At 43.2% G+C, this 27,992-nt stretch overlaps 1 protein-coding gene across 5 annotated transcripts; it reads left to right on the top strand.

Annotated features, from left to right (window-relative positions):
• The first annotated feature begins 292 nt into the window (after positions 1-292).
• Positions 293-27,018, top strand: atf7ip (activating transcription factor 7 interacting protein). 5 transcript variants are annotated; one of them, XM_034532025.1, is made up of 14 exons: positions 293-872; positions 17,901-17,953; positions 18,882-19,412; positions 19,522-19,942; positions 21,021-21,199; positions 21,300-21,437; positions 21,600-21,671; positions 21,778-21,866; positions 23,451-23,515; positions 24,278-24,928; positions 25,253-25,354; positions 25,480-25,557; positions 25,751-25,833; positions 26,103-27,018. In XM_034532025.1, the coding sequence occupies exons 3-14, from the start codon at positions 18,888-18,890 to the stop codon at positions 26,559-26,561; spliced, it is 2,862 nt and encodes a 953-aa protein (XP_034387916.1). In that variant the 5' UTR covers positions 293-872; positions 17,901-17,953; positions 18,882-18,887; the 3' UTR covers positions 26,562-27,018. The 5 variants fall into 5 exon arrangements, with proteins under 5 accessions (XP_034387916.1, XP_034387877.1, XP_034387887.1 ...); XM_034531986.1 differs by having other exon boundaries at positions 21,018-21,199; XM_034531996.1 differs by having other exon boundaries at positions 18,833-19,412; positions 21,018-21,199.
• Positions 27,019-27,992: the final 974 nt, after the last annotated feature.

The following is a 27,992-nucleotide window of genomic DNA, read 5'->3' as shown; positions in this document are numbered from 1 at the left end:
CTTTGGTGTGGACTTTTCTTCGTCTCTTGTGCCATTTAAAAATAATACTTGTTAAACAAAGCGCAAACCAGTCCAGGCCACTTGAATGCTGGGTAACTTACTTGAACACAGGCAGAAAGCCTCCAAACAAAACACACCCACATTACCATGAAGTGTAAACTACAACACCGCCTGTAGTTAAGTTTACACCATTGTTCAGATTGTTGCTCAGCTGGCTCCTCCTCCTGCGCTTTAGCCCCGCCTCCTCACCCCCGCAGAGTCCCCCCCGTCGTCGCCGTCGTCGTGCACACATCTCAAACCCCTCCCCCTCTCCCCATGCTAATGTTCCCCGTTTGTCCCCCTGGTCCAACCGTCGGCTCTGTGAGCTCCCTAGGACCCCACTGCAGTTCCTCCAAGCAGACTCACTTGTGTCCGTCCTCCCAGCCCATCCATACAACCCGACCGGTCACGTCCCGGAGCTGTTCATGCTCGGCTTGCCGGCTCCAGCCACCGCCACAAGTATCGTTGGAGCGACTAAAAAAAAAAAAACGACGGGAAGTCAGACACCAACGGTTCGCCAACGCGAGCAAAGGCTCCGTCGACCAACCATTCCGTGAGGATTCTTCTGCCGTGGACGAAAAGAGGAGGAGTCTATTCGCAAGCGAAAGGGGGAGAGCAGTCGGTCGAGTCCGCGAAGGCACAACTACTCAGTCGCTGTGGCACAACTCACTAGTTTCCCGGTGAATGCTGAAACCGGTGGACTTTTACCACAACCGGAGCACAACGCGTTGCAGCGGGCGGAAGCTTTCTGGCAGCGGGAGGAGACGGTCCGCGACGGCTCGGTACACGGCTCCGGACTGAAAATCGCGGGAACATTGCGACGCGAAAATACGGTGAGTCGAGGTATTGCAACTAGCATGCTAGTTAAGCAGCACTCACTTACCTGTTGTATTTAAGGGGAATAGATGATATGCTTATTGCAACTCTGGCTTATTTTGTTTTCAATTACAATATGTTTCTGTTTTTGGTTTATTTCTTTCAATGAGGTTGGGGTTGTAGCGCGTTAGTCTTATTTGTGTTAGCAAGCGGTTGCTTAGATACTAGCTTCATGGCTAAAAGGTAACACGAATGACATTTTAACTACAGCAGTGTTATTTTCTTTTACTTTTAAAGGTTACATGTTTATTTGTTGTTTTTATTTCAGGGAGTTTCTATTTTGTGAAAGCAGTCTCGCGTATTTCGCAATCGCGTTAGTTGCTTTCATCACTTTTTAAAAAAAAATTCTGATTATTATTATTATCATAATACATATGACATAACAGGGTTTCTTCCTAATTACACAGGCAATTTCATTTTTAAAATTTCAAAATTAACTCTTTTCCACATAGCTACCATTACAGCGTTACGCCAATTGTGCCGCTAAGTTAAGCAGTGGTAACTTGGTTGAAGAACACTTATACACACTTAAGTATATGAACAAGAAGTAATGTGTGACCCAGATTACTGTTGAAGTATACACCCCTCACACCATTTATGTTGCCCATAGTCAAACACAAGCAATCAAACATTCAATTCAGTTTATTTTGTATAGCCCAATATCACAAATTACAAATTTGCCTCAGAGGGCTTTACAATCTGTACACATATGACATCCCTGTCCCAGGACCTCACATCGGATCAGGAAAAACTCCCCAACATTACTGATGTAATTAAGTAACTTCCCCGTTTAGAAACTGAAGATGTTCTTCTGTGTCTTGGATGTATTTGAGCCTCACTAAAGTCCGCTGAAGGAACAATGCTGTATTGGTGCTAAAACAGGCAGCAAGCACATCCAGCATACTGCAGAGGGGACAGTTTAAAGGATGAGCACCAAGGAAGACATTTTGAAGAGAAGTTGTCTACCCCAAGATAATAAGTGTGTAATAGAAAAAGAATAGTATTTTAGCGCTTTCACCCTAATTATTGACCTTTTTAGAGCTTTGATGGAGAGTTTGTGGCCTCTTCTCAAAAAATCCTATAATTTTATATAGATATTAGAGAGTATTGCTGAATTAAAAGTTAACACTAAATTGAGGTCTCAAGAGCATAGAATATACAAAATGGAGGAAACTGCTGCATTATCTAAAGGGTGCAGTTAAACCCCCCTCTTGGTCTGAAGTGGTACAGTCCAGTAATTTTCCATGCACCACACTGTCCTAGGATGTGGGTGTGGCTTAATGTCAATGGTAATGCAAGAGTTTAGCAGTTTTCCCTCGCTGTCTTTTCCTGTGGGTTTCTAAAAGAGACCAAAATCTGCAACTTTTTTCATTTTGGTGAAGTGATGTACAGATAAGTGACCAACTGAGTGTTTGCTCTATGAACCTAAAAACGAAGTCAGCCTCAGTTTGGGGATCTGCAGACTGTTCATATTCAGCATGTTTTTTTTAATACATATTACCCAGTTTTGTCCATAAAGTAAGCCTTTTCAGGTTTGCTTTTACCTTTTGGGAACATGGTACATACCTTCCTCTAGTTTCACCTCCCCCACCTCACCCAGTGGCAGTGCTCACATGGTGCACTTGTAATTCATTGTCTGGTTTTTTTTTCTGCTGAAGAGGAAGCAGTCTTTAAAAGCTCCTCCTACATTTTGTTTAGAAGCCTTCTAGTAGATGTTAGAAGACTCAATATGATTACCATTCATCTAATACAACCAATGATAATTACCTATTAATCACAGAACTGCTACAACAATGTGCAGGGCTAGCTACATTCAAATTGATACTACATTAGATTGTAGAAACATTTGAGGCTTTAGTTTAAAAATGAGAACTCCAAATGTCCTTCATGGTGAGAAAAAAAGAGGACTTTATGTGCCTTGCAGTGGCTCCCTTCTCAGTCCTGGTTTATACAGGTCTGGGGCCAAATGAAAGTGAGTGATATGCAGCTGCTTGCTCATAAGCATCATAGGTCCACGGAAACCCCACATATTTTTGTCTGTTATCGGGAATACATGTCAGTGAATTCAACCACACAAATGAGATGGATGTGAATGTTACATTTGCTCACATTAGGCAGTATTAAAAAAGGGAGTATAAGACCATTCATTTCAGCTGAGGTCTGTCACTGTTGTATTAGATCATTGGTAGACGTTAGAGAGCAAATGGTTATCATGCCAGATGTTTTGTAACTTACTATTCAAAAGTCACGGTTGAGAAATCAGCCAATTCATATTACTAGAAGAGAGCTAGCATATGTGAACATGCCACTGCAGGTATTGAGGCTGTGTAATACTGTAATATTAATTATTTCCACATTTCAAAGTGTGTATAAAATGCAACATAAACAATTATTTAGCGATATTCCTTTTAAGATTTAAGATTCATGAAGTGAACGCAAGTAGGCATTCAACGTAACAAATGTATTAAACAAAGTCTTCCATCAGCATGTCATTAAAATGTCAACCAAATAAAAAAACGTTATATAGGCAAATATATTTTAGCCAAATTTACATCCAGAATTAATGCAGTCAGATTTGTTTGACTGTACTGTAAAACGTGAATGATATGAGGTTCCAATCCTGCATTTTAAATGTTGTTGATGAAAAGAGGCGTACCTAAAATTTCTCTTATTTATTTTTGCGTTTTTCGAAATGTGCCAAGTCAACTAGAACCAGTTTCAACCAGTTACAGCTGGTTTCTTTGCTTCAGGCTGTAAAGGAGTGTGATAAGAAATATGATCTTGGTTCAGTCTCAAAACACTTCTGGTGTTTGTTATTTATTTATATGTTGCCATGCTGATAATTAGAATGAATGGCCTATTTTAAATTACTATTTTGCTTTTCAATCATAGCCCATAATATATGTCAGTCCTAAATACGAGGGAGCCCTATTTAAACAATGTATCCATGTTTGATTTTCATGGAGTACACTAGTACATACTATATACATGCAACACACTGACAATGTAATCGTGTCATCATAACATTTAAAAGTATTTGCTTCAATAAAAGCCCACCAAAAATGTTACACTCATTTGCCACTATGAAAGACGTTGATTATTATTTTTTTGGCGCGTAAGAGCTTCGTACAGCAGTAGACGTCTCACATAAATGTTCAGGCTTGCACATACATACTTTGTCTCCTCCCACTCCCATTGCATTGTGTATTATGTGTCAGTGTCTGCTTTCGTCGTGGGAGCCCACTGCCTGAATTTATTAGCGCTAAATCAATCCCTTCTGCGCAATATGGCCCTATTTTAGTGCTGTGGCCCTGTGTAAAGACCACAGCAGTGCAAGGTAAAACATGCAGAGAAAGAAACGCACATCTTCTTTTTTGTCTTACTAAGAGCACTCTATAAACTACTACTCAGTTACTGTCTTCTTTTTTGCATAAAGGAAATAAACCACTGCGAATGAACCTATTTTAAGTCTTTAAAGGAGGAAAAAGAAGGAAAAAAACATCCACATACAAACACAGCATCAGGTGACTCCCTCCTCGTAATTACAGTTTCTGCTAATGCAAACAGGTTTAATATATATTGAGTATATATTTTTCGTTACAGCATTTGAGCAAATACGAATTCAACAAGTTAGCATCTTGTCATTCTATGCATGTGTGCTGTCGGTCTTTATACAATAGATGCAAATAATGAGAAAATGTGTAAAAGATTCACTGTGAGAAGAGAAGGTGTGTGCCTCATGCTCTCAATGGTGATTATGACTTTCAACAACAAAGTAAGATTTAAAATATATAATTGACGCAGCCTGAGGTGTAATCCACACTATTACATTTTTGTTTTAAAAAGAAAATGATCTCGCTATGCACAAACCATCCAGCATCATTTTAGAAATGATTTCAGTCCATATATTAATTGTTGTTAATGTTGTCTATTGTTGCACCACCCGCCATGACAAATTCCTTGAATGAAAACATACTTGGCAATAAAAGGTTCTGATACTAACATGACTAAAAACGCATATCGCAAGACCATTAACAAACACTAGGCGTGGCCACTGGTTTAAGCATGAAGCAGATTTGTCTACTGAACGGTTGATTGCCTAGTTAATGCCCCTGGACTCACTGCTCGCAAATCGCTCAAACCGGTTGAGAAATCAGTTGAGAAACTTGCAGTAGTAGCTTTAAAAATGCAAAATGTAACTGCACAACAGCTGCTCGCATTGACAACGAGGTCCGCAACGCCTGTAGTTTGTTATACATGTTGAATTAACCCTTGGTAGTTGCACAGCTGGTGTTTGTTTCCTTCCGGAATCGGTGAAGGACTTGTCGTTAAAGATGAGGCCTAATCGAGAAGCAAACGTGGGTTTCTGCCCAGTTGTTTTCAAAGGTCTACGCTTCTCCACGTACTGACGAAAATGCAATCCCAATCACTAAAGCGACGTTAGCTGCTTTTGTGAACATCTCTGATATGGTTTTCTAAAATGCCAGAGTGGTATTGATGCAAGGCGTAAACATAGCAAAAGTTATGCATTTTCAATCATTTGTGTGGATAAAGGGAGTTGGGAACCTTCATGTAGATGCCATTTTTAGGTGACGCCGAGTATCACTTTCACCAATTAAAATGATTGGTCTGTTTTTGGTCAAAGATCATTTGTGAGAGAAAAAATAAGTGTAGAGAACCGATACTTCGTAACCAAGTCCATGCTAAAATCCTGGAAACGCACCAGCAATAAGTTTTCTACAGCACCGTAGGTACCGTTGAAGCTCAAGACTCGTGATGTCCCATCGTCACTGGGATGAAATAAAGTGTGTTTGGGACGCAGTGATCTCAATATTGATTTCCAGGCCAAGTATTGTTTTTCTACTGGTAATGCTACACTGTGAACAACACAAATCTGCGTTGAAATCAGCAGTTACCAGACCAGTAAACATTACCTGTTAGCAGCTGGTTGGCAGCACAGTCCTTCATGGTGCTAATGTTAAGAGGAGGTGCCAATGGGCATTATTGGGCGATGCCAAATTATGTGTTCAATTGTAATCTTATAAAACGTAGTTTTCCTTCGAGAAACTTGAATAAATACAGTTGTTTAAAGGAGACAGCAATATAAGGTAGATAATATAGTGAATCATGAGCCGTTTAACTTCCTAACAAAATTGTATGCAAACAGTAAACACATAATGTATTTTGAAGTACATGGGATTGCTTTACTTTAGTTTTTTACTGTGGCATCAAATTGATATCGAGAATCGTGGAGTTTCACTAGCATTGGTATCGACAACTACATTTCTAGTATGCTAACAACTCTACTCGAAAAACTACAACCACATGTGATTTGTAGTCCCAACAGTGGGCTATCTTCTCTAAAAAGTCGCATCTTCCCAGATAATCATTCATTCATATTGTTTATGAATTTAAAGTCTTCAGTATTTAAATCCAGAAGAGTCTAATCCAACAGAACCTTGTCTTTAATGTATGTCTTGCATTGTTTGGTTGTTTTACTGTACTGTTTGTATAGTCTGCGTTTATTTGTCCCAAACACTAGATGTACACAGTTCAGATATTAGCTGTAAGCTAGCTACACACAGCCCTGTGTGTGTGCTTTGCCATTGTTGTCTCTAAAATTAGCTCTCCATCTTTAGTGTGCAGATTCCTGTGATTTTGGGTTTGTGATGAAGGTTTTGAGGCTTATGGATGCTTGAAACAAAACTGCGTTTAAGGGAAAGGTGTTTAGAGCAAAACAGCTGCCGGTATGGGCTCTTCCAGGCTGCGTCACACTGCCTCCCGGATCAGGGTTACAACTCGGCTCGTAGACCAGTAGAAAGATGCACCCTTTTTACAAAGAAGAATAAACTGCTAATGGGGACATGATCACTCTGCTGTCCTCACTCACAATTTGCATGCCGGAGTGGATGGTTTGAACACGGTTTGGAAGTAGGAAAGAGCAGTTCCCTTCACTTCCCTTTAGGCTAGCACCAGATAATTACACTGGATATGAGCTGCAACAGGGAGCCATTGTTGCAAACAGTGGAGTGGCGTGGTCAAATTTTGTCCGGTTGAACTCCAGATGGGCGGCAGCAATCTGGACTTGCCGCAGGTGGTAGCTTGGACCAGAAGAGGCAGCATAAGGAAGGAGTTGCAACTGGATTCTTTCAAAAGTAGCCAAGTCCACAAGGTAGTTTGAAATAAATAAAAAGCAAACACATTGTCAGACAATAATCAGTGGGTTGCGAGATTGCATTTTGGCAAATGTAATCAACCAAGGTCTGCCCGAACGTGATCCAGAACGCTTCCAATACCAACATCTTGTCCTGTTGCCTACAGATTCTGCATACATGCTTTCAAAAGCTTTTTACAAGAGCGTGCTTCTGCTGCGATTGGCCATTTGTGGTAGGGTCACATCCAGTTTCCAAGTTGGTGTCACCCGACATTGATAATGGTGATGGAAAGGTCTCGGCAGACTGCAGAACCTATGAAAATACGAGGCGGTGGTAGGCGGGGTACGGGAAAACGCAGCAGTCGGGATTTTAGATCAGACCACAGAACCTGCAGTTGTGGCGTTCCTTCGCAGCAACAGCATATGTCAATATGTAGTTGGTATGGTCAAAAAGCTGCCGTGGAGTGGATGTAGCTCAGGCTCAGGCCTTGCTGTCCTTGCTGGGCCCACAGCGGGACTACGGTGGTGTGTGTCTGCTGCACTTTGCCCAGTCCATCTCGGGCTGACAAGCTTCGAGTGACACATTAGTTACACACAGGGTTAATTCCAGAACCAACACAATCTTGTGAGCCATTGTTTTACTGCTTAACCAAACAGCGAATGCTAACGAATGAATATCCGAAGAGTGGACTACTCGTGTCCACCCCTACTGTACGCACTTGCATTTTAATTAATTAATGCACCCGCTTACGTGCAAATATGTATTATCAATACATTTCAAAATCGCCAGCTCGCAACGTTGACTTCATTATGTTTGTTTTAGATGTTTGCGGGTATATCGTTTTCTTTACTGTATTGTTGCTGTCTTGGCAAGGACTTCTTTGGAGAAGAGATTTTGCAATCTCAATGGGATTTACGTGGCTAAATGTCTAATAATAAAATAAAGTTGGTTGTGTATGTGTGCACGTTACTTTTTAATGATCGTAATTACAAACCGCCCATATCAACCTTTGTCAGTTCTTACCACATCTATCGGCTTCAAAACAGGAAGTCAGTGGTAAAGTAGTAAAGCTCACCTCTTGCTCGATTTGATTGGCTGACTAGGCCAAATGTGACATTGACGAGTGCCGTGACTCCGCACATGTTGCTGAAAAGTTGTGAATATTTGAATTTGTAGGAGTCTGAAAAAAAACGACGAGAGGGGTATGAGCGGCTCCATAGGAATACAATGGTTTTGCGGGCGTTGCGTTTCTAGTGACACTGTGTGATTGGGGCCTAAATATACATTTGAAACTGAGAAATACAATTCAAATTCCAATATTTGGGATTATTTTTGTGGGTGGTGTCTAAAATGATTGCAGACTGATGTTCTGTTGAAGCCTAGCTAACGACTGAATATCTTGAATGTAACTGAAAGGTCACATTGAAGTTTTTTTTAAAGAACTAAAGATTATTGTTTGTTACTATGTTTAACACAGTAATTACATAATACACACGATAAGTAAGATAAATTGATAGAAATTAACATTGCATACAAGATACATGCAAGAATACAGTTCGTTACTCCAAAACCTCGAGAGACCAAAACAGCAGGGAGACCAGCAGCAGTATGTAGAAATATATATAAAGAGAGTTAAATAGAGTAACGGGGTACAGACAAAGTCAGCCGTGCTCATGAAAAAGTGGATTATTTCTGCTGTGGCTGCGTACACAGCAGCAGCAGCCATTTTGTGTTGTAGCATTCACTGCAAGCTATCTATCAAAGGGAAAGGAGATGGGGAAAGTGTCGAGTGGCTAGCTTGTTGACTGATCCAAATCCCTTAGCTGAGGGAATGTTTGGAGGACTAGACTTCACCAGGCGTGTTTTCCTGTTCAACATAGTCTAAGTTAGTCCATGACGTCTTCCCACGATATTCAAATCGTTTTGGGAGCTTTGAATTTTCTTTCACCTCTCTAGCTCCCTCCCCCGTTGGTGAGAACACCCTTCTGCTGCAATGGTTTAGTCCGTGCTTGGCTGTAAAACTCCAGACTGGAGCCGACTGCTGGTGTGGGGGATGGGTGTTGGCGCTCTGTGTAAGGATGTGGACTTCAGCTCTGACTCCGTGGTGCTAGCTATAGCTCATGGGATCTGATTTTACTTGTAGTTACGCCAAAGATTGTCTTTAGCTTGTCAGAGTTTGGCCAGAGAAAGGAAGGGGCAACTGCATGCAGATATTGCAGTTCTGCAATTCACCAAAAGTATTTTTATTTTTCTAAGTCTTCAGTGTACCTGAGTTACTTTTTGTTTTGTACCTGGTGTTTGTTAGTTTATTCTGTGATATGACAATCAACGTGTATTAGCTTTTTGTGTCGCCATGACAGGAGCCTCCCTCAAGCAGCACATGACATGGCTAAAGAATAATCACCATGTGCTTGCTCGATTCACATGGCAACTCCTGGTTTGGCCCACCCCACCCCCATCCTATTTTTCTTCCCTCTTTTCCTTCTTCCCCAGCTCTTGCTAGTCTCCACTTTATTCAAAAGAAATCACGCGTACAATGTTTGGGCAATGGCAGTCTTGAGAGCAGTGCTTTTTAATTTTTGCTGAACAGGTCAACATTGTTTTTTTGTTTTTTTACAGAAACCACTTTCTTTTGACAGTATGTTTACATTCTGTCCATTTATCTTTTATCTCCTTAAAACACTATGTAATGTCACAATAGCCTGAAGTAAATTCAACCGATTTATTTAGCTTCCAGGATTAATTGCTGTGTCTTTCATTGGAATCTGAATTCTGACTAATATGTCGAAGAAAATATTTGTTAACCTGGTTTTACATTTGAAGGAAGAATGCCCTCTTTGAAATGATAGAAAACGAGAAATAATTAAGCATACGTGGAGGAATGTCACAGGAAAGACCTCCGGCCTCCTGCTTGTTGTATAGCAGCAAACGTAACTGTTCATATGGGAAAGCAGTAGGTGGTAGATGGCGTGGACATGTCTTCAGTTTTTCTGCAGGCCACGATTGAGATTAATGTGAAGTGCATTGTGAGCTAATGAAATGGGAGCGATTCCCCTTCACCAGGATATGCAAACGTATGATTCATAAGTACTTTGCTGGGCACTTCACTTTGTTTGTGAGTGCGTACGACGATTGTTGATTATTATGCTACAGATCCAGCCAGCCTGCTGCCTTGTTGACGCTCAGTCTAGGATATCTCAAATGTGTAATCGAGTAAAATCCTGTTACGGTTGATGTTTCTCTCAGAAACTATAAGTATATGTACGGCCCTGAAAATTACGATATCATCAAGATGCAATTACACTGTATCTATTTATTTATTTATTTTATTTAGGCTTACTGTTTTACATGAATCTGTCATACTGCTGGTGGGATTTCACATCCAAGTACATCCATCCATCAACACACTATACTGCTCACCCTGGAGACTGGAGCCTCTCCTCGGCATGCATTGGCTGGGAGGCAGTTTCCACCTGACTTGCGTGCGTCTCAACTGTGATCGTAAACTACATTTCCCAGAGACAGAAAAAAGACACCATTTCTTGATTACACAATCACTGCTTGTAACCAGGTGGTGTTGGGGTGAAATCAGCCAGCGAGGGAATATCAACGGGGACTGGTCTGACTGTTTTTGAGAAACAGCCTTAACAGTTGATAAGCAATAAGTCAGTATGACAGAAATAAAATAATACTAATAGGGATTTGACCAAATAGGAAGTATAGAATAGAGCGAAGCCCAGATCGGTGTAACAGCCTCATAAACTGGCTACCTTATGTAGAAAGGTGCAAAATCAGCTTTTGTTTCATTCACCTAAATATTCTAGGAGGTCCATTCAACTGAAATGTCTCCCACGGAGAGTTCTGCACACAGGAGTGACTTTGGATGACGGGATGCTGTCACAACAGGACAAGATGTTGTGCTAGATACAGCAGGCTCGAAAGGCTCTGTGTGGCTGCGCGCAGCAGACCAGGTGGCCATTTTGAGTTTCAGTGGATCCAGATGCAGGCAGCGAGCGGTGGGGGGAGGGGAAGACTGCGCACAGTGCGCAGTAATGTTGGAATGCAGACTCTGCTCTCACTGGCTGACATCTTTTTTTACACTCAGTGTTTAGCCTCCATAGAAAATGTCTAAAATGTTATTATTATTTTTTTTTTTACTCTGGGTCTGTCAGGTTTACTGGCATATCGGTTGAAGTACCAACTGCAGTCCGGAGGAGAGAAAAGCATTATTACCCAGTTATCTAGACCTAGTTTCATAAAACTGTTAGCAGTATAACTCAGATCAATGAGAGGTGAACACATCGGTTTAGTTAGCTCTTCAGTCATAGCTGAGGGTGTTGCTTAACAGCTCTTAGCAACAACAGTGAAACTCTAAACCAGTATTTCTGACGTATTAAATCATTAAATCCCATTTGCTGTTTTAGAAGTATGTTTTTGTTGAGTTTTCCCTAAAGACCCATGTGTGAGTATGGAGATTTCTGCAGATACTGTGCTTTTTTTTTTTCTCCTCTTCTTTTTAGGAGGCGGGGTTTGTAATAGGATCTGCTCAAGCCTGTGCTCGGCATGCTGCTTGCAGCGCAGTGCTGGTGGCCATTTTGTTTTTCTGCAGTAGCAGAATGGGGGTCTGGTCAAAGAAGGCACAGCAAGGTTTTACTTGCTGTCACAACAGGGCTTTTGATGTGGGCTGTAAAAAGTTTCAAATGACAATTCACTGTAATTAATTAATCCCACATTACTACTTCTGCTGCTTCAACAGTACATTTACTCGGTTTTGAGTCTCAAAGACAAAACTGGAAATTACTTCAATAAACTATTTTGTGAAAACAAAACCAAATTGTGAGAACTTGAATTTGAGAGGTAAAAAGGCACCAAAGTCAATTTCTCAGTTTTCAGGTGGGTGTCCTTTGTTTCCTCATGAGTAAAGAACCACCCCCGTGTTGGAATGGTTCAGTCTATTTAACAGCAGCCCTCCCTGCTGTGGGAGAGGCCGGGCCGTTGGAGGCTGCTTAGTGTGTCATGCTGTGCTCTATTTTTTTTTGCTGTGCGCCGCTAGCATTGGGTTGTGTGGCTATAAAGCGATATGCTTGTAAATGAAGAATGATTAACCAAAAAATAAATAAATACTACAGCACAGAGGTATTATTGAGATAATATTTCACTCCGATGTGAAAAAAACAGCGAAAGTATTGAGACTTTTGCGTCAAAACTGAGTGCAAATGTAACTCCTTGCCCCTTATTTAGCAAATCTTCAACTCTACTTTATTTGATTACTTAAATACTTGATCCTTTTTCGTCTTTTGTTTTTCAATGCCCCTCCCCCACCCGTACCCCCCCACGTCAGAATGGTTCAGTCCATGTTGGGCTTGAAGAGGCTGAGTGCCAGAAAAGGAGAGGGAGCGAGAGAGAGAGAGAGAGTGAGTGTGTGTGTGTGTGTGTGTGTGTGTGTGTGTGTGTGTGTGTGTGTGAGTGTGTTTGCACGTGGGTGATAGAGAGAGAGGCGGGGGAGGGTGGGTGCAGCTGCCTCTAAGTTGAGTGCAGTGGGTGTGCAATTTACCGCTGGCTCTGCGCGGCTAGCTAGGCCCTGACTTAAGTGCACGTTGTGCTGCATTGTCATGCAAAAAGGTGTCTTCACTTGTTTTGTATGTGCTTTATCGGTTATTGTTTGATGCCATTTTTTGGTATATCATTGTTACCACACACACACACATACGTGTGTATGTGTATAAATTCTCCGAAGCCTGTTTTTTTATTTTTTTGAAAGTGTCAACACAGTGGCGAAAGGGCAAGAGACATTCATGGAAGGACCCAGGGATGTTTCTGGAAGACAAAGGAGGACACGGTTTTGAATTGTTTTAACAAGTAGAACATAAAGGCAAACTGTCAATGCCATTGATTTTCCTCAGTTCCTGATGGAAACTGCTGAGAGACCGTGGCTTACCTCACCAGTGCAAAAGCCAGAACGGGGTCCTTAGCATTTCTAGGGTTTAAAAACAACTGGGGTTAAACTAGTCATGTGTCCAATGTATCCCATTAGGAGCTTCTGTCAAACGCAGCATTTACCAAAATAATGTCGACTGCTAGTTTTCTTTTATATCTCTGCCGTTTTTAACAGCAGACTCTCGTTATCCTGTCGTATGATCTATAAGAGAGTCGATCTGTGAGAGATCACATTACATCCTGTGTAAGCTCTGGGCCACAGCGGTCGGGTCATCGGAGGGATAGTAGTTGGCTGAGGCTAACATGCTCAGCGGCAGCCAGTGCTCTGGTGTTTTTTTTGCACATTCTACCTCGAGTGACCACGTCATATAAAAGCACTCCAGACAACAATCTATCAAAAATGCAAAGGCCACACGCAATATACATTTACTGAGATGGGAAAATTGTCATGGTTTCTAATGTTTTCTTTTGTTTGACTGTTGAAATTGCTATTGTAGCACCAGAAGCCATCTTAAAACAATGACAAGGGAATGATGGATTAAACTGTTTTATTATTTAACCTGCTACACAGAATGACAATAACGGTCAAGTACTAAACTCCTGCAGTTTTTCTGTGGAACAGTCTTGTCCGTGGTCTTTTTAAAGATCAATAACCTGTCTTTGCTTATGGTGTTATTTAGGAAGGAGAGTCCCCCCATGACCTGTGTCAGAATGGTTTAGTCCGGGCTGGCTGCAGATTCCTTACTGTGGACTAGTTTGTGCTAGAGTTGGGGGATGGGTGTTGCTAAGCAACAGTCTGTGCCGTGTACTTCCCCTCTGTCTGCTGTGCGCTGCTAGCTAGGAATGGTAATGCCAATCACCACGCTGCACCTTAAAATGTTATAGACACAATATTTAATTAGTATTTGTGGTACCTGCAAATATACCATGCACTTGATTTAGTCAACAGAAAAGGGAAACAAATGTCTTTATTTTTTGTGATTGATATCATGCATTAATGCAGACTGCTGTGTCAGCAGCTTTGACCTACTCCCCCCCCTCCCCCCTTCCCCCCCCCTTTTCTAGTACACACCCTTGCAAGTAACAAGATGGTCTAGTCCTAAGTGAGCCCCTCCTTTCTTTTATGTTCTCCTGCTGGCCTCAGCCTGCTCCCACAGTCAACAAATACGTGGAAGGCCTCAATCCCACACATGCTGCTAAAGGTTGCTATATCTTTATTTTTAAAGCATGTTTAACATTTCAAATCTAATTCGCTGTTTTGACATTGCAGCTTCAGGCTCTGCTCAAGGTTAGGTCTTCATTTGGCAGGGAGTGCTATGCTAGTTGAAGAACGTCACGTTTTATATTGTTTTGTGTCTTGTTTGTTTGATGGTTTTCAACAGGAAACATGAATTCAGTCTTCGTATGTAGGGAGTTTGCTGTAAAGTGTCACTCATAAAGCTGACATCGGGAGAGCCATTTTCTTACCTGCAACACCGTGCGCGACCCCCGGTCAAGACATACATCGTTTGTTCCTGGTTGCACGCACATCTTTGGCCTCGGTAGCGGAAGCTGAGTCGTGCATGTGCTGTGACCATTCACACGAGTGACTGTACATGTATGTTCTCCTAGCACTGTCGACCCATTTGTAGTTGTGTGATCCAGCGTTAACAATCGTTAAGGTGGCCACTCATTTTAGATTTTTACACAGCACAAGATTGCAATCGATCAGATAGAAGTATATCTTTCCTGAAATGGGGTCCCACGGTGGGTCTTGTAGGGTTGCAGGAAGCTTTGAACAGGATTTGGGCATCCTCTCATCGCTAACGCAAGCTCATTTTGGAAGTATTTACACTGTTTCTATTGTGCATCTGAAAAAATGGTGCTTGAATTATAATGTGTTTTTAGTCTGAAGTAGCCATACTCGTGGCTCCTGCTTCCGGCGCTTTAACGTGGTTCACTCACGTACAATTTTGTGTGTTGAGGAATAGGCCCAGGTGTTTTTAATGGAGCACAGCAATGCATTTTTGAAAGCTGGAGTAGCCCGAGTTCAGCGGGATACAATAGACAAAGGTTTGTAAATAGATTGGTAGCTGCATGTCAGATACCAATCAATGGATGCTGTTCTGTGGAGTCCAACATGTTCGTGCATGTTGCACATGCATGTTCACGTTCGGTATCCCGGACTGAAATTACCTGAGCTGTGGATTTGTGAGCAACTTTTCCCATCTTCTTCTAAACTTCTTTGAATCACATTTAGCCTAACTGTTGAAGTATGGTTGCATCTTCTACATTTGAACCAATAATGTGTTTTTTTATTTATTTATTTGTCCTGAAAGAGATGTTTGATGTTCCTCTCAACTGTTTGGAAGGAATGCCCAGTTTGTTTGCTTGGCGTCTCAGAGGCTTAAGCTTTGAGCGGTGCTTACTTGGAGTTCGAGAGACTTGTATGCCGAGTCTGATCGAGTTACCACTTTGTGGCGCTTGTCACCTGGTGTTGAAACAATGAGTTGCAGTGGCAAAGTTCTGAAATGACAAGTCCCGATAATGCAAGTTGAGAAAGCAGTTGTCAAAACCCAGAGAGAGAGAGACGGTGGACATCTCTCCTCGTCTGCTATTGCCTCTAGCGACACATTAAGACATATGTGACAAATCCCTTCTTCTGTTTGGTAGCCTAGTTATCAGACAAAGCAACAAACATATTGTAGTCCTCGAACAATATCAAGATTTTAAAATAAATAATGAAACGGCGGTTTGTGCAAAGCCCTCTCTTCTGTGCATTGAAATCGGAGCACGTTGAATTGATTTTTTAGTAAGGAATGAAAAACGCAGGTCTCTTTAATGTTTTGTGTCAGTGGACGTTATCACAGGAAACAAGCATGACTTGCCTGAAATGGCATCACGTAGCGTAACTTCCCTTTTCACGAGACATCAGTTGGTCCCGGCTGGGATTTAAAACCTCCTGTGAGGTCATCCAGCTTTTTAAGTCTGAATCTACGTGTATCTGCAACGTTTAACTGAACGAGGTGTTTCTCATGTAGCTTTTGATGACCGTGCTTAGCAGCAATGCCACACTCGACATGTGAATACTCGTCGCACGCGTGTAACGTCTGTTTTCTGTATTTCTCCGAGTCAGGTTCAACAGTGCACTCACTAATGGAGAAGCCCTATTTCTAAATATGGGCTTAACAAAGGAGTTCTTAGACTTACTACAGTGCTTCTATGGTTAATGTACAAACCCCAACAGGCTAAATATTGACATGGTCACCCAAAGCAAAAAACAGGGGCTGAGGATTAGCTATAGCATGCATTATAGGAGTCGGACAAAAGAGAGAAATACACATTTTAATAATGTTTCACAGTGGCTCATATAGGGACTTCTTATATTCCTAATGTTCTTTGCTGCTGCACAGAACAGTGACCTCAGCAGGCTTTGAGAGAGAATCCAGTTCAGCTAGCTACCGAGAGCTCAGCCTGGCAGCAAAGAGCAGAGCTGACGGCCATTTTGAGTTTCTCCACTGAATCCAGGCGCAGTGAGCGAGACCGTGGGATGGGGGAGGGGGATTATTGTGCTCTGCGCAGTGTGCAATAACATTGGAATGTGAGGTACCAGAGATCGTGCTCGCAACTTCACCGCTCTTTTCTCTTTTTATTTATTATCACTTGTTTGTTTCTAATGCTGCTCTCCTCGGGTTACATTGAAAGCAATTATGCTGCAATATCTTCTTCAGGGGTTTGTTATCATTACAGAATGCCGAGTAGGAGTTGTGTGCGCTTGCACCTGAATCTGAGTGCTCAGCTTTACAGTTTACGGTATAGGCCCACACTAAGTTGGGATCAGTACCCTCAGTGAGGTTGCAACTTCTCTTCCCCCCCCCCCCCCCCCCCCGCACATGTGACAACCCACCAAGTTGCAAAATGCACATGGATAAGTTCAGAAAAGGACCCATTCATGGGGCGCAGTCAGCTGCAGTCCAGCAATGTAGCAATGGTGGAGCTCACCAACTGGGAGTGGAGACTGTGGAGAACTGAAGCAGCTTTTTCCTCCCTGCAGATTGTAAAGGTTACCTGAATGATAGCTGGCTTTGCGTTCGGGTCCCGACAGACGGATTTGACTACATACAGTATCTACCATTTCAGGCTGACTGCTCTTTGTTTTGACATTGGGTGTGTCGACAGACTGATTGATCACACCAATGAGTCCTTTGTGTTTGCACATTTCTTGATCTCATCTTCACTGAAACGCGGGTCGGGAACATTTTGAAAGCCTCTTTCTTGTAGTTCCTCTCTCTGTCCCCATTTTTCATTTTTTTCGTGTGATTGATTAGAATGCCACGTCTCTAATTGTTAGCCTGCAAACAGCTTATTAGTCAGCTTTAGTTTTAGGAAATATCCTTTTAAGATTTGTTGGGAAAGAAAAGCACGACTGGAGTAATGTTCAGATGTCACAACAATCTCAGTCACTGTCTGTGTCTGTGTCTGTGTCTATCTGTCTATCTATCTATCTATCTATCTATCTATCTATCTATCTATCTATCTATCTATCTATCTATCTATCTATCTATCTATCTATATATATATATATATATATATATATATATATAATTTTATTTATTTTTTGTCCACAAGGGTAATCAATGAATTCGTAATAATTGTGGATGTACTTAATTGCCATCAACATAATTGTACCTTCAGTTTGATGAAATTTGTTCACAAATGCATATCTACTTTTGGTGCCACGGGCTCAGTTTCAGCTCAAGGGATGGGGATAGGCCTCTTAATTCAGAAGAGCTACATTTAAGGGGCCACTTCCATTCGCATGCTCTGTGGATTTAATACATAGTTGATGTCGACTTCCTAGTTTGAAGCAGTAATATAGAATTTGCTAAATATCTAATCTCTTTTTCCTCTCAGGTTGTCGAAGGATTCTGTGATAAATCAATGACCAAGAATCTCTCGGGTTGAAGGTGAGTTATCCATAGATAATCTACTAAGTGTATGCGCCGCATGTTATTTAATATTTATAGCACATTCATGTTTGCTACTGAATGTAGAATGAGAATCTTACTGCAGCTAAGGACAAGTCTTCTGCAGCACAAAGCTTTCATTTTGGGACTACCATTAAAAGAAGTTAAAATTATAACGCACACGTATGCATGTCAAAATAAATACACATGAAGTGAATGCATATGACATTTCACAACTAGCCTAAACACTACAATGTGTGCAACAGTCAGACCTACGTACGTAAAAAATTCATCCAGGTTTTGCATAACCTCTTCACTGCTGCCAACACAGCCTTGACTTGCCCGTTCTGATTCGCTGAGGCCTGAACCAATAGGATTGCGGGGGGAGAGGGGTGGGAGGAAGGTTTGGCTGCTGCCATTAACTTGAATGCCATTTCTGTTCTCGGGATTGGGGCTTTGGCAAACATGAAGTCCAGAGGTTGATTAGGAAATTAAGGAAAGAGGTGGAATTTGTCAGAGCAGTTTTTTCTGAGTGACGTGAAAAAAGCCTCTGTGGCTTACTGCGCTGCAGCTTGGCTGTTGTCACTGTTGGACGGATACATCGCTGTGTGATCGGGCAGTGAGGATCTGTCTGATTTTGCTTGTCAAATTTTAATAAAGACTCAGGCAGTCGGTTAAATGAAGAACCCTCCAGAAAAGAACAAACAGGAACGCCACGGGGCTCCACAGTGACCTCTAGTGTTTGGTCTGAAACCCTGCAGCCATTTCTGGACCATGCAGTGCGTAAAGTCCAGGGCAGGCTCATAAGCGGGAGAGACTGTACTTTTCCTGCCAACAACTCAGGGGTTTTATGTTTTTTTTGTTTTTTTTTCCCGCCAGATTCATCAAGCCTTCTGATAGCATCTGATCTCTCCATGTCCCTCCACAGGCAGCAATGGAAGTTGTTGTAACCGAGGAAAAGAAGAAGATTTTCCGTGCCAGGAAAACCATGAAGATCAGCGACCGGCAGCAACTGGATAGTCTTCATGGCACTTTGTTGACAGCCGGTCCGAGTATGTCAGACACATCGCCGCCGCCGCCTCTAGTGAACGGCACGCACAAAGAGGACGGCCCAAAAGCGGGGGACAGGGAGCAAAACAACACCTCGGACTCAAACTCCCCCCGAGCCACGTCCCCCGTCTCCCCTACTCCTTTCCTGTCCCTCAATCTGTCTCCGTCCCCGGCCTCGTCGCAAAGTCCAAAAGAGAAGGACGAAACTCCGACTTCTCCCACGTCACCATTCCACTCACTGAACTTTGAACTGAAAAAGATGGACGACGAGGAGGAGGAGGTGGAGCCGAAGGAAAAGAAAGTCTCACCAGTGTCCTCATCAAAGGAGTCCGTTACACCAGCATCAACAGAATTTAAGGAAAACCAGGAAAAAGACTCTGAGGTGACCCCAAAGATGGAAAAGAAAGAGGTGAATGCACAGAATTTCTTGGGAACTTGTTTGTCACACACTGCTTTATACTTTGTTAATAGTAGTGTGGATTGATAATTAATCAATGGTTAATTATGTTCTTCCCCAGGAGGACCAGACTTCAACAGAGGACCCAGTTGTAGATTTGTCAAAGAATTCTGTCAAAGGTTTGTCTCCATGTTCGCCCGTACCCGCGTCTGACTGCACAGAACCAATGGATACTGGTAGTGACACTGCAAAGGCCAAGGACCCCGCGGCCAAAATAAAAGAGGAAAAGCCTTCTTGCCCCAAATCTACCACTTCCGTTTCCTCTCTTCCTTGTCCTTCCTCGTCTCGTCCAGCGTCCTCTTCTAAGGATCTGAAACAGGACAAGGAAGTCAAAGTGGGGGACAATAAAGAAGAGAAGGGTGCGAAGAAAGGATCAATCAGTGAGGAAAAGATGGAGGTAGACTCGACCAAAAAGGAAAAGGCTGAAGTTGGACAAACAAAAAAGACATCTCGGCCCTCTTCCACTCCACCATCTAATACAGGTATGAGAAAGTGGACATTGTTCAATATAAAAGCCAAAGGAAATAGCAGTAATATTAGATATGTCATTCAATATTTGTATTCCAGCAGAGCTTTAAGTTTCTGTTCTCTCGTTGAACCAACAGAGACCTGAAATGGGAGGCTATGGAAATGTTATGCTTCAAAATTATGAGACTCTGCTAGCAATAGAGGCTCTATTACATGTTAATAAGATGTCATTTAAATTTTCTGTCAGATTTGTAGTCTGATTGTCAGTGCGGAGAATCACGAGTGATGTCACACAGAGCGGCGACCTACTTCCTGTGACTTGTCAAATCGAGCCTCACTTTTAAGATTCTTTAAGATGCACATCATGTTATATTTAAGAGCAAGTATTCTGCGTTGTCAGAACCTACGGAAGGCACTGAAGCCAGAATCGGGTACCTTGGTAAACAGAGCTAAGACCACACCCAGGGCACGAGAACCTCTAAGGCTGAATCAGCGGTTCAATTGGTTTTTTTAACGTATAATTGCATGTTATTATTTATAAATTATAATATTCTGAGTGCAGGTTGTTGTTGACGTTCTTCATTTGAGAAACTACTTGGCAACATTACTCCCTAGGAAGCATTTGAAATAAAATATGTACATATTTAACATTACTTGTTCGATACAATTACAAATTACCACTCTTGGTCTGATGTGGCAAACTCTTCGGTGTAAAGTGAAGAATCACCCAAAACAGATCTATTTTATAGTCATGGTTATGTCTCAGGACCATAGTTTCTGATAGAGGCTCAGTTTTTCTTTGCTTTCTCATCCGATGGTTCAGTTTAAACGTGATTGGACTGGGAGCTCTAAAGACTGTATGCAGTTCGACTACCTAGCTTTCCATGACAACGGTTAAAACTAGTGTATATAGAGTGACCATGCAATTAACCTCTCATGTATTAGTGTTTATGAAATCTGTTTCGCATGTTCTGTTCTTATCCTGCTTCAACAGAGGGTGACGGAGACCGACCCTCAACAGAACAGTGCCAGCAAGCATGTTATGCATTCAAGGTACTAGTCTGCGTTTGTGTTCTTTGTTTCCCCAAGTAGTGCAGGAGGAGAAGGGCACCACGTCGGGACTGAAGCGCACTTTGTCGGAGGGCTTTGAAAAAGATGGACAAACTGTAAAAAGAGAGGGGAAGAGGCCCAAGGTGGAGCGCCAGGAGCTGGAGGCAAAACTGGAATTTAAATTCACCGCAAAAGCCGGCGGCCACCACAAACTTGAAAAGGTTTGTACGAGCATCTACGCCGGGGTCTGAGCTAACGGGGGATCTTTCACTGCTCAACCGTTGCCTCTTTTCTAATCCTTCTCCTGACATTCCTTCTCAGATTGTGCAACAGCTGGTCGATGAACGGCTGAAGGTCCTGGAGCTGACCATTTTTGACAAACATTTCCAAGAGCTGAAGGAACGCGTGGACAAGATCGACTCTGCCCCTAAACACCAAACCGCCATCACCATGCTCCAAGTAAGTAGACGGTCCATCGCATGCGGCACTTAGCCGGTGCCCTTTTTGTTCCTGATTAGTACTGTGCAGGTTAGGAGCTGCTGAAAATCACTTCCCGAATCTAAAGGCTCTCTCTCTCTCTCTCTCTCTCTCTCTCTCTCTCTCTCTGCGGCGTTTGTTTAGGCCAAGATAAACCGCCTGACAAAGAAGTTTGGAGAGGCCAATCAGGCGTCGGAGAACAAAAGGAAACAGGAAGTAAGAAATGGTTTTAATTTTTGCTACGCGCTGACATCTTTGCACCTGGTATGGAAGAGATAGTCTCTGAAGATGTTCTGACCGCATGCCGTCCGGTTTTCTGCAGGCCCTCGCTGCTGTCACAGCCGCGGCTGCAGCCGCCACCGCCGCCGCCGCCAAGACCGTAACCGTTACGAACAGCCCTCAATTTCAACGGTAAGTGTGTTTGTGCACAGAGCAATATCTCCTCTTAAGTCCCTGTCAGCCATACTACATATGTGCTACCTTATGAATTTAGAAAGGAGGTTCTCCTTTTTGGAAGTGATTTTAATATTTTTCCTAAATCACCTCAGTGCAAGCTCATGATTAAAATTGAAACATGTTATCTTTGAATCATGCAGCAGTCTGTGCACGTTGGTATTTTGTGTGAACATAATTTGGCCTTTGTATGAACGTGACAATACCGGACTGAAGCCAGTACAACGCACGGAGCCGTTCACAGCGAGAATAGTTGACATTGTCCCGGGTTGCTATCTGTAGTCACCAGAGACTGAATTCAAAAACTAACGGACACAATAAAGAATCCCTACATCCTCCAAACCCATCCCGTTTTAGGAACCCAAGATTCCAAGTCCCCCTGTTCGGGTTGTCGGGATCTACTTTTTTTTTCCAAACTCTTTTAACTTTCATATAGTTCTTAAGACAGGTTTGGAATAAACAAACAAACCAAATAAACACACTCAGTCCGTGTTTCGCACCTGCAAAGTACCCCCCTCCTCCCCCGCGTGGTCCAGGTCCTGAGTCTTGTGACGTTCTACAATGTGAAGCCGTTTCCTCAGGCAGTGCAGAGTGTGGTTAAAACTGCACCTCTCCTCCCAACAGCGTGCTCCGTCGGCAGACAGTAGAGCCGCAGCCGGAGACGCACAGAGAGGGAGTGGCGCCCTCTGTCGGTAAGACTCCCGCACTGCCTGTCAAGAAGGAGGAAGAGTTGGGAATAGAGGAGGAAGAGGACAAAGATATGTCGCGTCACATTGCCATGGCGAAAAAGCTGGCCGAGTACAACGAAGGAAAATGCCGAGGGGACATTAAACTGCGCCCAATCACGTCCACCTTGGAGAAAGGGCTGTACCACAACTGCAAGAGGAGCTCAGGGAATCCCAGAGCCGACCGCTACGCGTCCTATTTATTCCGCTACCTAGTCCCATACAACGTCTACTGCGACTGGGTGTCGAAGGTCAATTATGTCGGATTGATGGGCAAGGAGGCTCTGCCCGCCAACCTGAGGAGGACAATGAGGATGTACATTGAGCGCCGGTTCCCTGTGCTGTCTTGTGACGGCTGGAGAGAGATCCGCGACGTCATCAACGAAATACTGCGTGTGGAGCGAAGACCGGAATTTTTTCGGGAGTACGGAGACCGAACTGCAGCGCCACTTTGACCGTCTGCACAGAAGCACACTGGGACAATTGTCATTATGCATCGCTGAAATGATCCAAAAAGTTTCCTCCAGATATCATGGCATTTAGGTTTTCCGTCAGCGTTTATACAAATTTCTTTCAGATATGAAAAAGGATATCCGGCATCACACTTGAAAACTATGCTTGCAGTCCATACTGATGAATGCTTTAATGAAAAGTCGGACATGTCACGTCAATTATGAGTTGGCATCTCCCCAGAAGTTGTTCAAATATGACATCTATGATGTATGCAACTGAATAAAATGAAACCACCGTACCACATTCATCCGTCTCCCTTAAATGGATAAAAGCAGCTCTAAGCATAAGCAATCTTTCTAAACAGGCCAGTCCGCACTTCCATGGAGCTAAAGCAGATTGCGACAAGCGCTTCTTCGTCCAGCACAGTCGGTAAGTAGCAGGATTTCCTATTAAGCTGAATGTTGTGTTTGTCTTTTCCTTTATGATAAGAATAACCGGAAGCACAATGGTTGGCGACGTCACCTCCCAAAAAATTTTTTACTAATTTGAATCCTGCCTCCCACGGTTTTCCCACGTGGAGTTTGCATGTTCTCCGTGTGGTTCTGTATCTGGATGTGGGAGAGACCGATTCAAAAGACCAAAACAAACAATGAATTAATCCTTCCAACAAGTGTTTCCTGGGTGTCCAAACAGGGAGGGGCCTAAGTTAAGTGAAGAGTCAGTGCAACACGTGCCTTCCTGCTGCTGTAAATACGCACTAGCAGACAGAATCGGGGCTGAAAATGGTCTCATTACTGTTTACTCTTGTTTGAGTACAAACAAACAACAGCGCCCAGCTGTCAAGAGGATTTGTTGTTTTTTTACAACAAATGAAGTTTACCGCCTGAGGGTCCAGAACGTAATTAAAAATAGACTTAACGCATTGTTGGTTTTGGTCTGGGATTTATTTACACTATTATTTACAAGATGCCCGCCTCATCCTTTAAGTGTCCGTGGGGTGTGTGCGAGTGTGTGATTGAGCATATCGGCATGTTCATGCTACAATAGCTGGTTGCATGTGAGCAATAAAATAATGCATGGACATAATGGCGAACAATCTGCTCCTGGTTTCTGCACACTTTCGTTGACTTCAAGGAGTGAAGGAGCACAAAATGTCACATTCTGAAACATGTCTCTTACTTTCTCCCTCAGTAAATCCATCCATGTCGGTTCCGATCTCAAGTCTGGCCCATACGCCCACTTCCTCCGCCATGGTTTCACAGGCCCCCATCCTCCAGCTGATCACCACCACGTCTAACGCCGGCTCCAACTTGGCCACGGGCATCACCACTCAGAGCCCCACAGGCACGCTGCTGCTGAAGACCGCCAGCGGGAGCAGCTTGATGGCGGGGGGCCAACCGCTCCTCATCCAGCTGCCGTTATCGATGACCAATGGCCAGGGAGGAACTCTGGTCAACTTCCCCGTCTCCTCGCTTTCGGCGGGCGGCTCGCTCGGCAAGGCCAAAACCACTACTACCACCACCACTTTTATCCTTAAGCCTGCCCCGGCCATTACCACCTCGCCAGCGTCTGCTGTCGCGACCGTCCCGGCGCTCCAGGCCTCCGCCGGCCACATGTCCCCCACCCAGATCTCCCTTACCCGTGCAGTGTTCCAGGGCGGAGCTGGGGGGATAACTACACCCAACGCGGGGGTATCCGTGACCACGGCCAGGATGCCGGCTCAGTCCGTGTCTGTGGCGGGAGCGCTGTCGTCAGCCTCTTCACCGGCAACCTCTGGACCTGCAGCAACAGGTTCCGCCGCTCCAGGACCACCACAGGGGACGTCTCTGACATCAAAGACAGGTGGGGTGGCACTTTGGTCAACAAGGCTGTTGTCTTTTGGGGTATTTAAATAGCCCCAAAAAAATGCTTGTTGTTTATTTGGCGAGTCCCAGAAATGTCTGAATGGGAGGCAAAGACTCCGGGGGACACTTATGTAGCATTTTGGTTTAAACAGCCGTTTGCCTCTCTGTGGGTGTCATCTCACAGGTAACTTGTGTTTCCTGATCCATCACTTGTCTTTGTTTTGGCCAAAGAATAGTGAGAAGTTGCTGTTTTATTATATTTTTTCTTTTCTTTAAATGATCTCAACATTTAGCCCTTTTTATTCCTTTTTCGTTTTCTCAGACAACCAAGCTACAGGATCCACTCCATCCAAAGCAGCTGCTTCAGCGGGACGACCCAAAGGCTCTGTCATCGATCTCACTGAAGACGATGATGATGTACAAGGTAAGGGTGAAGGACACCTCTTCTCCCCCCCTCATATAATAAAAAAAAAAAAAGTATTTCATGATTTGTTGTCACACACTGTTATGCAAAGCAGTCTAATTATGTTGTACTTCCATGTTCTCCAGTGACGGGAGTGAAGAGTGCCACTGTCGCAGCTCACTCGCCGACCCAGCGACCGAGTCCAGTCATCAGCATTCCCAGCAGTAAGACAGCATTATACTGAGGGCATGATTTGGACATATGTGTGATATTGTGACATAAACCAGTGCTCTACAATTCTTTCTGCCTATTGGGCACTATTGTGATAAAATTGTTCAGTAGGTTTGAATAAAAATAACCAATTAAATTGATAAATGTAAAACACAGAATATGAACGTCTGTAATGTTTGCCCTCAGGTGCGGCACTAAGGTCGTCTCCGCAAAGCATTCAGAGCGTTTCCAGCAATCCTCAGTTGACGGTCCACCACCGCCCCCTACAGGTGAGGATTCAGAACAGCATTTTACACGTTCTTCTATAACTTATCTGCTATGTTGTGGGTGATTGTGTTATTTGCATATGATTGATCTTTTTTTTGTGCCGTAAAAGCTTCAATTCACAGCCGTTTGGATTTGGAGAATTTTGTTTCTCAGCAATTTCATTCTGAGTGATCACTGGGCTTTTTATGCAATTGAAGAATTAGTGCTTTTTGCTCGAAACAGCTCATGACGACAGTTTTTGTCTGCCTTTTTTTCTCCTCCTTTTTTGTAGGATTCTTCTCTGAAACCCCGCCCCGTAGCCACGGCTACCCCGACCCGGAGCTCCAGCGTGGTGCTGCCTCCCCTCCCCGCTGTTCCCACGCTGTCGCGCATCCCCCCTGAGGCCGAGCGGTCCTCGCCTCCACAGCAGCCTCAGCTGAAGCTTGTGCCGAGTCAGACGGGCATAGTGCTGTCCTGGTGCGTCACGGAGACCGACCGCACCTGCGCGGCCGTGGACAGCTATCACCTCTATGCCTTCCATCAAGACAACTCGAACACCAGCGCAGCACAGCAGCACTGGAAGAAGATCGGGGAGGTGAACGCCCTCCCTCTGCCCATGGCCTGTACACTGACCCAGTTCCAGTCCGGCTCCACGTATCATTTTGCTGTCCGAGCCAAAGACATCTACGGGCGCTTTGGTTCCTTCTGCGAACCTCAGTGCACCAATGTCATCAATTCCAGCTCCAGTTGAGCAGTTGAGGAGTGAAAGACAATTTTTTTGCTTTTGAAAATTCGTGACTTCCTTTACTTTTTTTGTGTTAGAAACTCGAGTATTGTGCATTGAACTCATACAGTATCTGTAAATATCTCTCTGCATAACAACTGGACTTCTGACTGAGTTGGAGAATGGAAGAGTGACAAATGGTTGGTTTTGACTGGTTAATGTACCTATTGTATTTTTTGTGACTCAAGCTGTTGTGTATATAGTTGGATTACTTTGCCCCTCAACCAAGTCAGATATTTATGTTGTCTCCTGTTACTCTGAACCGGATGTCTTTGGCTTTACTTCAGGACAGCTGACGGGAGTATCCATATGAACTCAGAGTGGCACAGAAATGTATAAACGTGTGGTAGAAACTGAATGATTTTCTAAGTTCTGTCTGGCAACCAGACTTTGAAAAACCCAATAAAAAGGTTTTATTAAAGTCTTGGCGTATTAATTTTTTGACAAATTGCATATTTCACTGCAAGTACAGACACTAGCAATCTACTAACTTGGATACAACAGTGGCCACATTGGCACTCTTAGGAAGCTTTGGTCTACTCAGGAATCGGGTGCCTGTGGCATTTGAGACCTCTACTGCTGCCATAAACGCATTTACAGCTGGTTCAACTACGCAAGTGTGTGCATGCAGGTTGGCAACGGGAGTAGGGCAGAATGCATCTTGTCAAGCTATATAAGGGTATTAACCAATAAAGAACGCAAATGCAACCTAGATTTTGAATTTATTGGCTGAGATAACTAGCGTGTCACGTTACACCAACAAGAAATTACGAGCATAGAAGTCACTATATAGTTGCTAATAACTATGTTATCTGTGGTCATTTACAGAACATTAAATACCTTGATAAATAGACAGTTTCTATTTATTTGTTATTGCCGCCGGTGGTGGTCAACGTGTACAATATTTTGCCGTCCTAGAACTACGTCGTCAGTTGCTCATAGTGGCAGCTGTTGAAAACGCCATCTTGTAGGTTTCCTTGTAAAAAGCCTCTTTTTTTTGTTAAAAGCTTGCTAACTCGTATAAACTGTTGCCAACAAATGTTTGTATATTTTTGATGGTAGCTGTAAAAGGGTCTATGGAGCTGTTATTCTATCAGTGGGTCCCCCATTTTTTGTTTATGCAATGCTACATTTACAATACTTTTAAAAAACAGCTTTGCAAAAGTTTTCTGCTCCCGGTTTTAATTACAGTCTTTAAATTTGGCTCACAAAGGACGACTGGCTCAGTGGTTAGCAGGTCTGTCTTTCAATCGGGGGGGTTGGCTCTCGATGTGTCCTTCAGCAAGACACTTAACCCTGAATTGTTCCCTGTAGCTGTGTCTACAGTGTATGAATGTAACATGATCGTAAGTCGCTTTGGATAAAAAGCGTCAGCTAAATGAAATGAAATGTAATGTA

The sequence above is a fragment of the Cyclopterus lumpus genome, chromosome 1 (genome assembly GCF_009769545.1).
Source record: "Cyclopterus lumpus isolate fCycLum1 chromosome 1, fCycLum1.pri, whole genome shotgun sequence".
Taxonomy (NCBI): Eukaryota; Metazoa; Chordata; class Actinopteri; order Perciformes; family Cyclopteridae; genus Cyclopterus; species Cyclopterus lumpus.
Note: the sequence above shows the minus strand (reverse complement) of the source record. Positions and strands in the feature narration are given on the sequence as shown.

What these genes read in the sequence shown, in the direction of transcription:
- atf7ip (XM_034531986.1), top strand. Translation starts at nt 18,888, where the DNA reads ATGGAAGTTGTTGTAACCGAGGAAAAGAAGAAGATTTTCCGTGCCAGG. An exon ending in AACAGCCCTCAATTTCAACG is followed by an intron (nt 21,867 to 23,450) that starts GTAAGTGTGTTT and finishes CTTTCTAAACAG; the next exon opens with GCCAGTCCGCACTTCCATGG. An exon ending in GTCTCTGACATCAAAGACAG is followed by an intron (nt 24,929 to 25,252) that starts GTGGGGTGGCAC and finishes TCGTTTTCTCAG; the next exon opens with ACAACCAAGCTACAGGATCC.